The 12,880-nt window shown below is 35.8% G+C and overlaps 1 protein-coding gene across 4 annotated transcripts in view; it reads left to right on the forward strand.

The window, feature by feature from the left end:
• The window catches only part of LOC145690551 (protein CutA homolog), a 106,880-nt gene that overhangs the window by 32,816 nt on the left and 61,184 nt on the right, over nt 1-12,880 (forward strand). For all 4 annotated transcript variants that reach the window (XM_081765543.1, XM_081765542.1, XM_081765544.1 and 1 more), the window contains exon 2: nt 11,552-11,700. In XM_081765543.1, coding sequence (XP_081621669.1) covers nt 11,576-11,700 — 125 coding nt within the window. In that variant the 5' untranslated portion in view covers nt 11,552-11,575. The remainder of the gene's footprint in view (nt 1-11,551; nt 11,701-12,880) is intronic.

A 12,880-nucleotide genomic window follows, 5' to 3' on the forward strand; every position in this document is an offset into this window, starting at 1 on the left:
CATTAATTATTAGGAAGAGTATTAAGTGGAAACATCCCCTAGATTTTTCTCGCAAAGTTTATCCATTAATTTAGTAGAGGTTTGTAGAACATTTTGGTAGCATGATTAGTATTTAGAAGAACACAATGTATTGTATGTGTTGTTATTGAAATTCAGTATTTGTGCAACTCTTGAAGCCTTTTGAAAACAAACAATAGCAGTTTACTTTCGCCCGTTTATAGAAAGAGAAAAAAAGCCAGAAACAAATCACTAAGAAATATTAATTACCATTACGTTTATTGTATTGTAAAATTAAGACGTAAGAATCAGACATTTTTCAAGCATCTTTATATATGTGTACGTTAGAGCTTTTAGTTACAAGACTGTAGTGATATGTTACTGCATATTAAAATTATTATTGTTAATAATAATAATATCCTGAAGGTATGCAACTTTTTAACCATTATGAACTTGATGTCCAGCGTACCGGCACCTTTATTTTTAGAAATAAAACACAATATATATATATATATATATATATATATATATATATATATATATATTCAAGGGAGCAATGTGAGAAATTAGACTCAACCCAGTTTAAACATTCTTTCATCATTAAAAAGCATGGGCACCTCCAGCCGGGGACAATTGCCCTCCTCTGGATCTTTGAAAGAGATTTCTTTCTTCGAAATACATGTTATATTAGATTTCTTACTCACCACTACAGTATTTAATATATTTACTGTAGTTAATAAAGTACGCAGTATGAGTCAATAATAGTTATTTTACTTGAAGTTGGGGGTGTATTCGCGACTTCTCTTGTGTGCTAATCTTTTGTTGCCACTCCCTTAGAAAATCCCTGCTGACGTTTCTCTTAAAAAGCTTATGTAATACATATAGTGATATACTATATTTGGCCCCACAATACTAGGCCGTATGCGCCTGAGCGGTATTCTTTTCATATATGTAAGAAGCAATCTAAGGAAGTAGTAGATCGATTTTTTAAAAAATCTCCGGCAAAATATTAATTTAATGCAGATGGTGATTGGAGGTATTTTTTTCTGGAATACAGACAGGGAGCGACTGGATCGTCTTTATTTTATTTGGGTGATTAATCTGCTACGTAGGTTTCATGGTAATGCTATTGGTCATATCACAATACAAGAAAGAAATTTCCAGCAAATAATTTCATCATAAATAATAAAATGTGTTACTTCAGTTATTAATAAAATTAAGGATTTGAGTCATTTTATTCATATAAAGTATTACCAACTATTACTGCAGCAGTATAGTAACAAAGGCAATTTAGGCATCCGTGTCCAGTTGGGTACGGAAGGGAAGTTTCCAGGTTTTAACCTACCTTTCACCAAAATATTATTCAAGAATAAACCATCTATACATTGTTCGCCGTAAGCTCTAAACTGCGATAAACAAAGCCACGTGAAACTAAATCTCGCTGATTTGCTGTTGTCCTACCGACGCTTGTACTCCTACGCAAAATAGTTCATGTGATTGGATTATTACTTTTACTATGAAGCTTCATATAAAATTGCTATATTATTATAAATGACAAAAATATAATACGGATTATCTAATAATACTGCAATCGAGTGTGACTAATGAAACAATAGAAATAAACATTAAGCATGCGCAGTAATTATGGCGCCAACTCAACTGTGGACGGGTGTTCTGCTTTTAAAGTCTGGAAGATGACTGGCATGAATCCCGGTTCCGCGAGTGTTGTGGTGAAACACGAACAAGGCAAACCTTTACTCACAATTGTTTACGAGCGAAATTCAAATATATATATTTTTTTTAATCTTTCGAGTTTCTTTTCTTTCTTTTCTGCTGCTGCTGTAAGTATCTGGGCAACACGAGACAGTATTGTCAAAATCCACGTGTATAATTTGCTCCTCCCCGTGGGAAGTGGGAGTGATAACATCACTAGCCAATCGTATTTGTGACAAGCGGAAGGATACAAATATTTTGTTTATCGGAGTTTAGAGCTTACGCTGAACAATGTTTAGTGTTTTGATTTTTTTTTTTTTTTTTTAAGAAACTGTTCAGTTGGATTTTCTCTTATTTCATAAATAAACATTTCAGTAACAATGCTGCAATAAAGCAAGTGGCATAAATCACCTGGCATAAGATGCCATTAGACGTAGTTTATTCGTAATGAGTTTGTGTGTATTTTTTAAAGAAAAAAAAAATCAGTGTTTGAACGTGCATTGGACACCTTTTAAAAATGAATTTTTATAATTGTTTAGCATGTCAAAAAATGCCCTGAAGTGCCTCAAAATGCACCCGTGTCCAATGAGTATACGTTTAGAAACGAGTTTTGAACATTGTTGGGATACTTCACATATTGATTCTTCAAAGAAGAATACCGGTTAGCACTTATTTACTCCTTTAAAATAATTTGGACACTTAGCCGGAGACACCGTAGTTTTTGTTTTATAAATTAGTTTTTTTATGTTTTTTTTAAATTCATGTTAAAAATATGCAATTATGCATACAGAAATGCGAGAGCTGAGATCGAACCAGAGACCTTACGCACTCTGTCACTGAGCGACCGATGTCAGTTGCAAGTTGCTCTTATATACATAATGCATTCATTGCAACATAATTTAGCAATGAAGATATCAACTTTAGTATATATTTTTAACGTTGTATTACAGTTTTTAGTACTTTAATATATTGCGTTTATGTTATGTGTTATTTATGATTAATATAAAACAGGTTGTATGTGAGAGGTATTGTAGTTACAGCAATAATGAATTTCTTTTAGAAATTTAAGATATAATTTCTATACTAATATTTATGAACATTTTGTTTATGATGCAATAAAAGAATACGTGGTGTGATTGGAAAGTTTTAAGACAGTTGACAACATGCTCAGGAGGAGTAGATATAATCGCCCGTTAGCATGGAAGCGGTGGCTTGGTATGTCCGTGAGACATGTTGAAACATGCACCGATGTATCTTTATTCAGTACGGCGAGCAACCAGTTGAGTGCGGACGTGTGCGTGTCTTGGCTGATTTTTAAGTGCGCAAAATGGATGAAAAATTGGAACAACGCGTTTGTGTGAAATTTTGTTTTAAAACTGGGAAATCTGCTTCGGAGACTTACGAACTGTTAAAAACAGCTTTTGGAGACAAATGTCGGAGCCGGTCAAACGTGTTTATCCGGTTTTACAGATTCAAAGATGGCGCGAGTCAGTAGAGGATGACCCCCGGTCTGGCCGGCCTTCAACATCAAAAACTAACGAAAACATTGCGAAAGCTAGCGATTTAGTGCGCTCGAACCGTAGACTTACAATTAAGGTATTGCTGAAGACCTGGATTTAAGTTTCTGTGCGGTTCAGTCAATTTTAACTGATAATTTGAACATGCGTCGAGTGTCCGCGAAATTCATTCCAAAGGTGTTGTCACACGAGCAGAAACAGCACAGACTTGAAGTGTCCCAAGAACTGTTTAATCGAGCCGAAATGGACTCAGATTTCTTGAATAGGGTAATAAACACGTGATGAATCATGGGTTTTGGGTATGACCCAGAAACAAAGGCCCAATCGTCTCAGTGGAAGAGCCCAGATTCACCAAGACCAAAGAAAGCGCGCCAAAGTCGGCCGAATGTAAAGACAATGTTGGTAGTATTTTTTTATTATTATTCTAAGGGTATCGTCCCTCATGAATTTGCCCCTAGGGCCAGACAGTCAACCAGGAATACTACAAAGGTGTCCTTCAGCGTCTGCGCGAAAATGTGCGGCGGAAAAAGCCTGCCTTCTAGAAAGAAAAGAATTGGATTCTCCACCACGACAATGCACCAGCGCATTGTGCATTCTCGATCCAGGAATTTTTGGCCAAATTCAACATTGCTGTGCTTCCACAACCTCCGTATTCCCCAGATTTGGTTCCGGCCGACTTCTACCTCCTTCCTAAATTAAAATTGTCATTGAAAGGGAAGAGATTTGACTCAATTGAGGACGTCAAGCAAATACGGAGATAGTGTTTCACACCATCACGGAAAATAATTTTCAGAAATGTTTCCAGAAGTGGAAACACCGTTGGAATCGGTTTGTTCATTCAGCAGGGGACTACTTTGAAGGAGATCCATCACAATAGCTTGTAAGTACTGCCATTTTTAAATTACAAGCCCAGTCTTAAAACTTTCCAATCACACCTCGTAGAGGTTTGGGGGAATGATTTTACTGTAATTTTATGTTTATTTGTGTTTGTTGATTTTTTTATAAGTACTGATTTGTGACTATGCGTTGACAAATATGAATGAGTACATACTTTAGATTTTGATGATGGTTTAGTAGAAGTTTAGTAGATGATACACTTTTGTGTTTGTTAATGTTGAAATTGTCTGTAAAATGTTGATACTTGAATGATTTTTATAAAGATTTCTGTTGTAACTACTTTTGGCTTAGGAAAGAGAAGTTTTGTTTTTTGACTAGTGCTGAGATTAGGCATTTACTGTATTTGTGGTGAAATACTAAGCACATGTGCCAATGAATATATTTTTTTAAAATCATATTTCTTAATTCATAAACTTACACGATGATTTGTGTAAGGTAAGTGACTTAATTACTTGGAAAGAAATTTAAAGACAGAATTATATAGCAGTTTGTATAGATAAAGAATTTATAAGTTAATTACAATTTAGTTTTGAAATTTTTTTTTAAAAATTATTGTTTTTTGTAACGTATTTGAAGAGTAATGAACTAAAAATACAATTACGGATAAAAAGTTAATAATTGAGTTGAACAGTTTGTGACAGTGTATTTTTCTTAATTTCACGTCTTCGACTGCCTTCTGTGCAAAGGAAGATGATGATGATGGAATGGTAGCGATTAAATGGGTCACTGAAATTCGTGCGGCCTCAGACTCACTATTCTTTTGTGCTTGTGTTCCCTAACCACAACTTGTCCATGCTTGTTCTGGCTCACTACTCCAATAAGGCTCACGATAGCTCGATATAGCACAAATTTACTTCACCAAACTTGTGTTTAATAAGGCTTGGGATCGGTATCAATGGGGATCGCACTTACTGTCTTTTATTAGGGCTAACGTTTGCTCGGACTTTTTGTACGCTATCATCTTATGGCACTGATGCTCAGAGCCCGAGAGCCTGGTCCGCGAATTCGAACATTCCGCATCAGTATACCTAGTTATATCATAAATACTGTCACAAAGTTTGGAGTGACGCTGTAGGCATCCGGAGTGGCACAGTGCTGCCATCTGTGTATAAAGCGGAAGATGCATGTAGTGTGTGTTTGACTGTTCATAACATATCGTGGCCTTGGTTTGACAAGGTTCTAACTGCACGTGACTATATTTTGAGAAAAACGCGTTTAAAGTTTTATTAAGCTATAGTTGTTTTATTTATAAATTAATCATTATGATGTTTTTACACAATGATAAACTGCCTACAAGGTTTACATTTAAATAATTGATGTTGGAAATGGGGCTTTACATTTTTTGTTTTGGACAATCAGTAAAATGCAATTAGAATCTTATCTTACTGAAATGATCATTTTCAGAGAAACAAGGTTATAACTGCACTTAGGACCTTGTCAAACCAAAATGACGAAAAAAACAGGCATGACTTAGGACGATAAGGGTGTAACTGCAATTCAGTAGATTAACTATACATATTTTATTACATGAAATATGTGTCGAATACTAGTTACGGGTTTGACAGTGCAGTATAATAATCCCTGTCTTCCAGGGGCATGAATAGAAGGGACTCTTTAATGTATTTTTCTTTAATTCTGCAAACCTCGCACAATGCTTTTGTTGTTTTGGTTTGATGTCAAAAACACTCAAATTACTACTGAAACATGAAACTACATAGACTGTCGTCTTGGAGTTTCTAGAAATTTGATGTTTGCTGTATTAACAGGCTCGTAACTGTCATTGCTTGACTTGAACAATACGGTAGTGAATTCTTGAGTAAACGTCAAGTTAGTTGCTTGAGTGAATGGAATGGTTTTGTAATTTAGAAGTTGTGCTGTCGTCCCAAAGTCTTTAAAGTCACTCGGCCTCATCTCAATAACACGGTATGGGTTGTGACGGTCTACACTCTTCAATATTCTTACGAGACCCAAGGAGAGCAAAGTCCATTTTGTTCATTGATTTTTCAATAATTGCACTGTGAACGAGATCTACTTCCTGAACACAGGAATGTCCTGGAAGAGAGTATTTAATTGAAACAGAATTGATGTTCGGATTTTCTCTCAAAAAGTCCAAAACTGCATATGATATATAGGGATTACGGTTTAATGGTACACAGGAATCGGACCTAGTAATTAGTTTCGTGATCTCATTTTCTTTGAACACTGCACCCAATATTGTCTTGAAATCACTCGAATGTCATTTTCTGCAATTTCTGCCATTGTTTCGTTACAGATAGCAGAATTCACTTTTTTGTTAGAGTAAAGTGCGCGGTCAAATTGTGAACATTTAACTTTCTCTTATAAAATAAGCTACCGATATTTGCGTGGGGGCACGTGATAACGTTTTGTAAATCGAAGATAAGGACTGGAAGATCTTTTTCTTTTTCACTTTTTCTGTTGTACTTTGTGCAATACATGCGTATCATAATTGTCCTTTTGCTCACCACTTAAAGTTTGAGTCTCTTTCGCCACGTTATACGCCTCGCACACAACGCATCTCTGTTTTTGGCAGATGACAACCTAAGTTAAACTCCGTTTCAAATATTCAGTAGTACATTGATTTCTTAATTGGTGTTTTGTTTCCTTTCTGGCACTTTTCAATCATACATTTTTGCTATGTTCAGATGACTCCCAAGGTACACTCATGTCCAAAATGATTGTCGCATATCTATAACCATCTTCTTGTAAGAATATAATTTTATAATGATTTTGCAGGGTACTTTTAATACCATACTATGTGTAGAATCGGGAAATGTATATTTGTGGTAAATTTCATAGGAAAAGAATTATAAATATGAAAAGTAGAATGAGTAAAATAAAATGTTGCTAAATGGACAAGAAAGTTTTATTTTCATTTTATTGTGCTCATTTACTGCTCTTTGACATGAAATTTGCCACATACATGTCTTTGCCGATTATACACATACTAACATTGTAAGAAATACCGGGCGAATTCGTTATCAAATTATATTCCTACAACAACATATTTATAGACATGCGACAATAATTTTGGACATGAGTGTACAATCTACTGTTATCAGCTCGTCAGTAGTGGGATTCCTCTGGCTTCCGACGACTATTATTGGTTTTTCCTCTTTGATCTACAGTAGGTGTGTTTGTATTCATATTCATAGTCTTGGTTTTGTGTGCAGTATACACAGGTTTTTGGGATATGTCGAGGGTCGACAACTAAAATGTTTTACACACTTGAACCTTTCCTCCTTTAACATTGAAGAAGTAATGAAAAGAATACTTTCTACGAGATTTAGCTTTTTTCGTTTTTTGATTTTTAGTCTCGTCTCCATTTTCGCTTGATTCGTCTTCATTATCCTGACCACACATTGAATTACGAAGACCAAGTTTGAAATTTTGCATATTTTTACACCAATAGATGGCAATAAATCCTCATATGTACCTTGCAAAGTTTAGAGACTTGCTACAAGTAATTTTGTATTAAACTCTTTCAATTTGGTTTAACGTACGATTTACCAACTTAGTCATTTTTATATAGCACGGTTCAGGAAGTGGAACAAAATAGTGTACTCAGAATAGGTGTGCCAAAAATATTTAAAAATGGTGGAAGAAAAGTATCATTATTTACTTCTCAAGATAAAAGAATAAATCTTACATTTTAATTATCTCTTCAATGCAAGGCAAGTAACAAAGAAAGAAAGAAAGAAAAAAAAAAAAAGGAATACTTCTGTAACTTACAGCTTCTCAAGTTTCAGTTAGAACCTTGTCAAGCTGAATACTACATTAGAGTCAGAAGCAGTTAGAACCTTGTCAAATTAGTAGACCGTCTATTTTTCGAGTTACAACAATAAGAGTCATATATTTAAATAAAGCTCAATTTCCAATGTTACTTACTGTGTATAACTCAATTTTGACAAAAATGTCAGTTAGAACCTTGTCAAACTAGGGACACGATATGTTTATATTCTACTGAGCTCTGATGGAGTGAGGCGATTACGAAAATCGTGTAGCAGTAATTGCACTACCCAAGGTCGGTAAGACAGCAGGTGAGATTTTCAACCTCTTGAAACCCCTACAAATCAGCAAGAGATTCGTGTATCGCGCCATACAGTGATACACCGAGACTGGAACGGCAGCTGACCGCGCAAGGAGTGGCAGACCACGAACGATACGAACCCCGCAGGTCCAGAAAGCAGTTGCAGAAAGAATTCGAAGAAATCCTGTTCGAACACAAAGTGTGATGACTGCTGAGATGAACATCAGCAGCAATTTCATGTCTCGTATGCTCAGGAGTGACCTACATTTACGGGCGTATAAGAGGCGGACTGGTCACTTTCTGGCCCAAACATTGTCGCAGTGGGTCCTTAAATCAAAGAAACTGTTGCGGCGTTACGCCAACAATCTGCACAGAAAGATTCTGTTCACTGACGAAAAGGTGTTCACAATTGAGCAGGCCTACAACGCCCAAAATGACCGTGTGTATGCCACGTCATCCATCTACTGCAGCTGTTGAGGCAGCTCCCAAGGATTCAGAGTTCACATCGTCCTGCCTCAGTGATGGTTTGGTGGGGAGTGAGCTACTGAGGCACAACCCAGTTGCATTTTTGCGAACAAAGTGTTATTGTAAAACATCTGCCAAGGCGTACCAGGACACAGTGCTAACACCTATAGTGAAACCATTGTCTGCTACCATGTTCCCTGGAGAAAAGTGGACGTTACAGCAGGATTTCGCCCCAGGCCACAAAGCGAAAACAACCCAGGACTGGCGGGAAGGAACGTCCCCGACTTTATTTCTACCGCTCATTGGCCTTCTAGCAGCCCGGACCTTAACCCGTTGAACAACAAACTTTGGGCAGTCCTTCAGGCAAAGGTCTGCCCTAAACGGCATCCATCTCTTGACAGTCTGAAACAATCCTTGACCCGAGCAGTGAGCAATTTTCCCATGGACGTGGTGCGTAATGCCATTGACCAGTGGCCGGACAGAACAGACTTCATGCCTGCATCAAGGCCAAGGGGGGACATTTCGAAAAATGATTCGTGCGTAGGTGTACAGCATATCAATGTAAAATATGACCAAAATAAATTGCCTTGGTGTTAATACTCTCTGTGTTATTCACATTCAAACTTGTGACAGTATTTATGATATAACTAGGTACTACCATCCGCACACTCATTATGAATGATCTTATCGTTATATAGCTAGAGGCCAGAATGAAGTTACCACACTGTTTTCCAAGTACAGTATATCTAAGATATTACTGCAAAAATTAACACAAGTTTGTTTTTAAAGTACGAGAGAAGGATAAGTGTTACAAATACATGCTGCTGGAATATTTAGTGCTTTTTGGACAAGCACAGACTTTTTGAATACTGTTTGATCCATTTTCTTCTCAATGTGTTTAAATGCCTTTTAGTGTGCTAAAGCTATTTTTTTTCAGGAACTCTATAACGTGGCGTAGGTAATTCTTCATGGAAAAATCCTAAGGGATAATTTATCCTCGGAAAGTTATTTTCAGGCCCTTTTCTGAAAAATAGTTCAATTGTTTTCGTTCATATTTTATAAATAATAAATAAAAGTACTGAGAATCCTACAATGTGGCATAAACAATTGCCCATGAAAAAATCAGGAAGTGGTAGTTTGCTCTCGGGAGTGAGTTTTCTTCGGACAGAGTTTTCCGAAAACACTTATTATAATTTTGTTCTAATTTCATAAATAAATGGGTCCGTACTAACAGCTTCATGACATGATTTGACATAAGAAATGGCAGCTGCAAAGTTTAGTGATACGGCCGTACTTTGTATTTCGTATGTAGGGATCGTAAAATGTGTGTATCCATTGAAATCTCGATTTTTTTTTCTATCACCATAGTTCCATCTCTCCCATTGTTGGTCGAAATTAAAAATAATAAAAACAAGGAAAACGCCATTTCACAATTTTAAAAAAATCTCATACTGGCTGCCCACGTTAGTTATTTGGTCGCTCAGGGAATCCACACTCGACTACCTAGATTTTCTGCGTTTCTTAATAAAGTGAATAAAGTAGGGATTTACGGAAGTAAAGACAGTTCTCGATATTTCTATTGATAAAATATAGGAATAGGTTTGCATCATCATAATTGTTCTGTCATTGTTGGCAGGTTATTTGCCGCAAACTGCAAATTTCCATGCGACCGCGGTATTGAGTTAACCTTTCGTCTTCACGTATTGTTTCTGGTTGAATACTGTCCATCAACTGTAGACTTTTGTTTCCTCCTCCTTTTCCTTCCTTTCTCTGTAGCACGCCCGTCATGATACAGTTTCCCTTCAGCAATTGTCCCAACCATATTTTCTTTCTTTTTTCAGTTATATCGAAAATCGTTCTTTTTTCACTTACTGTTTCTGATACTTTCTCATTCATTTTCCGTTCGATCCTGCTATTTCTTTTCATTCTCCTCCAAACCCTTATTTTCTATGGTTTATGCGTAGTGTCTCTTTCATTATAAAACTTTATTGCTTTTGTATTTCTAATGTTTATTTTCATCCCATAATATTTAGTTTCTCCTCAAGTTTTTTAAACATATTACTACTGTTATTTTCAGGTTCCGAAACAAGCGACATATCATCTGCAAACCGTATATACTTCATCGTTCTACCTCCTGTCAAAATACCGTCTTTATTATACTGGGCCTTGTTCAATATATTTTCTAGGTATTAAATAACGTCGACGAGAGACATCCCTTTGGACACCCCCTTCCAATTGCACTTTCCTTTGTCAATTTTTCCCTATTCTAACACCTAATTGTTGGGTCATATATGTTGCTTGTGAATCTTCGATCCTTTCATTCCAACCCAACTTCCTTTCGTACTCCCTGGGGCCGCGGTGGCTCAGTGGTAGAGCGTTCACCTCTGGCGCTTGGGGTCCCGGGTTCGATCCCAGCCCCCGCCAAGTGAACTTTCTGGTGGACAAACACCGTGTACGTGGGTTTTCTCGGGGTTCTCCCGTTTCCTCCCACTTCATTCATTCCACCATTTCATCATTTCTCATAATCACCGTCTCCTTTAGCCTAACCGGCATAACCGTGGGACGTAAAACTCAAAGATTTCACTTCATTTTTTCCTTTCGTACTCCCATCAACAGTTCCAAGTTTACACTGTCATAGCTGAATTCTAAACAAAATTCTCTGCCATTACAGTCCTCAAACATCTGTGGTCGACAAAATTTAGTTATTTGTGTTTATTTATTAGACTTATTTGATGTGTGGTGAGCTTAGTTCCCATCTCTATTTTTCCAATTAAATATAATTAAAATTATAAATGCGTAGTTCTTATCTGGAAGAAAATCTTTTAATAAAAGATATTAACTGAGTCCAAAAAGTGCTTTGCAATGATGTATATTACAAAACTATTTATTTATTTATTTTTATTTTGTCTTTTAGGCTGTTGGGAGTCTTTCGTTGTGCATGCCAGTTTTGCTGTCTCTATTTAGAAGAACAGTCACAACGATGGCTACAAGTTACGTAGCTGGTACACACTCAGTGGCATATGTTACAGTACCTAACGAAGAAGTCGCGAAAAAAATATCACAGTAAGTGGGAAGTCAGTATTTCATTCCTTTGTAACTTGGTTCCTGTTTATTCGAAACATGTCATATCATTATCATTGTATGTAGACACTAAGGTACTTTTGATCCCCGTCTCACTGGCGTTGTTACTGTTGTAGAGCCTTTCAATTTCGAATGTTTTCAATACTATAGCGTCTTTGGTCACCGCGTAATAAATATGGTATGCGAAGTCTTTCGTTTTACATGTAGATTTGAAAATACGTAATAATCTGACCAGTAATTTTTGAAAAGATTATTACATATTTCGAATAATCTCATTTTTATTTAGTGAGGACATTATATCGTAACAAGCATCCAATGGACAACATCAATAATGTAAGTGAGACGAACTATGCAACACGCATCCAAAGTATCCTAGTGACAAAAACTATGACAATGATATTTTGAAGCAATAGATACAATGCAAAGTTAAAAAGAATTGAAAATTTTTGACTATGCAAAAAAGATTTATTTCTAAAAAGTTCTTAAATTAGTATCATATCTGATTACGTAGCTGGTTATGAAAAGACATAAAGATCATAGTACCACTTACAGAAATTTGATATCTAAAATCCTTCTGGAGATATGGAAATCATGGGCAGAGATTGTAATAAAATGAAAGTCGTGTAGAGATTACAGATTAAAATGATGTAGCTAGGGGGAATTTTTTATAATGTATGTTGCTTCTCTTTGTTTCTATAACATTCCAGCAACAGTTTTCACAATTACATAATTTTAAGCAGTATTGCAAACTTTCAAATATTTGTCATATCTGCGAAATATTTTGAAATATCAAATTATAGTAAATGGCATTATGATCTTTCAATCCATTGAAAACCTATGGAATTTGATGTGGTACTTATTTGAACACTTTTTCGAAGTAAAACCTTTTGAAGAAAGTCAAATTTTCAATTCTTTATAACATTGTGTCTATTTATTCGAAATACGCCCTATCGTAGTATTTCATACAAAAGTACTTTCCCTAATGCAAAGAAACTTTAATAAAATAACTGTATATATATATATATATATATATATATATATATATATATATACACGTACGTACACTGGTAATATGTAAACGCAGGAATTAAAGAAAATTGTGTATTATCTTCAGGGACAACTCAATATATAGGCTTACACTTGGAGAGAAAGTGTGTCTCTT

This window comes from Thermobia domestica, chromosome 7 (assembly GCF_964235325.1).
Source record: "Thermobia domestica chromosome 7, izTheDome1.hap1.1, whole genome shotgun sequence".
Classification (NCBI taxonomy): Eukaryota; Metazoa; Arthropoda; class Insecta; order Zygentoma; family Lepismatidae; genus Thermobia; species Thermobia domestica.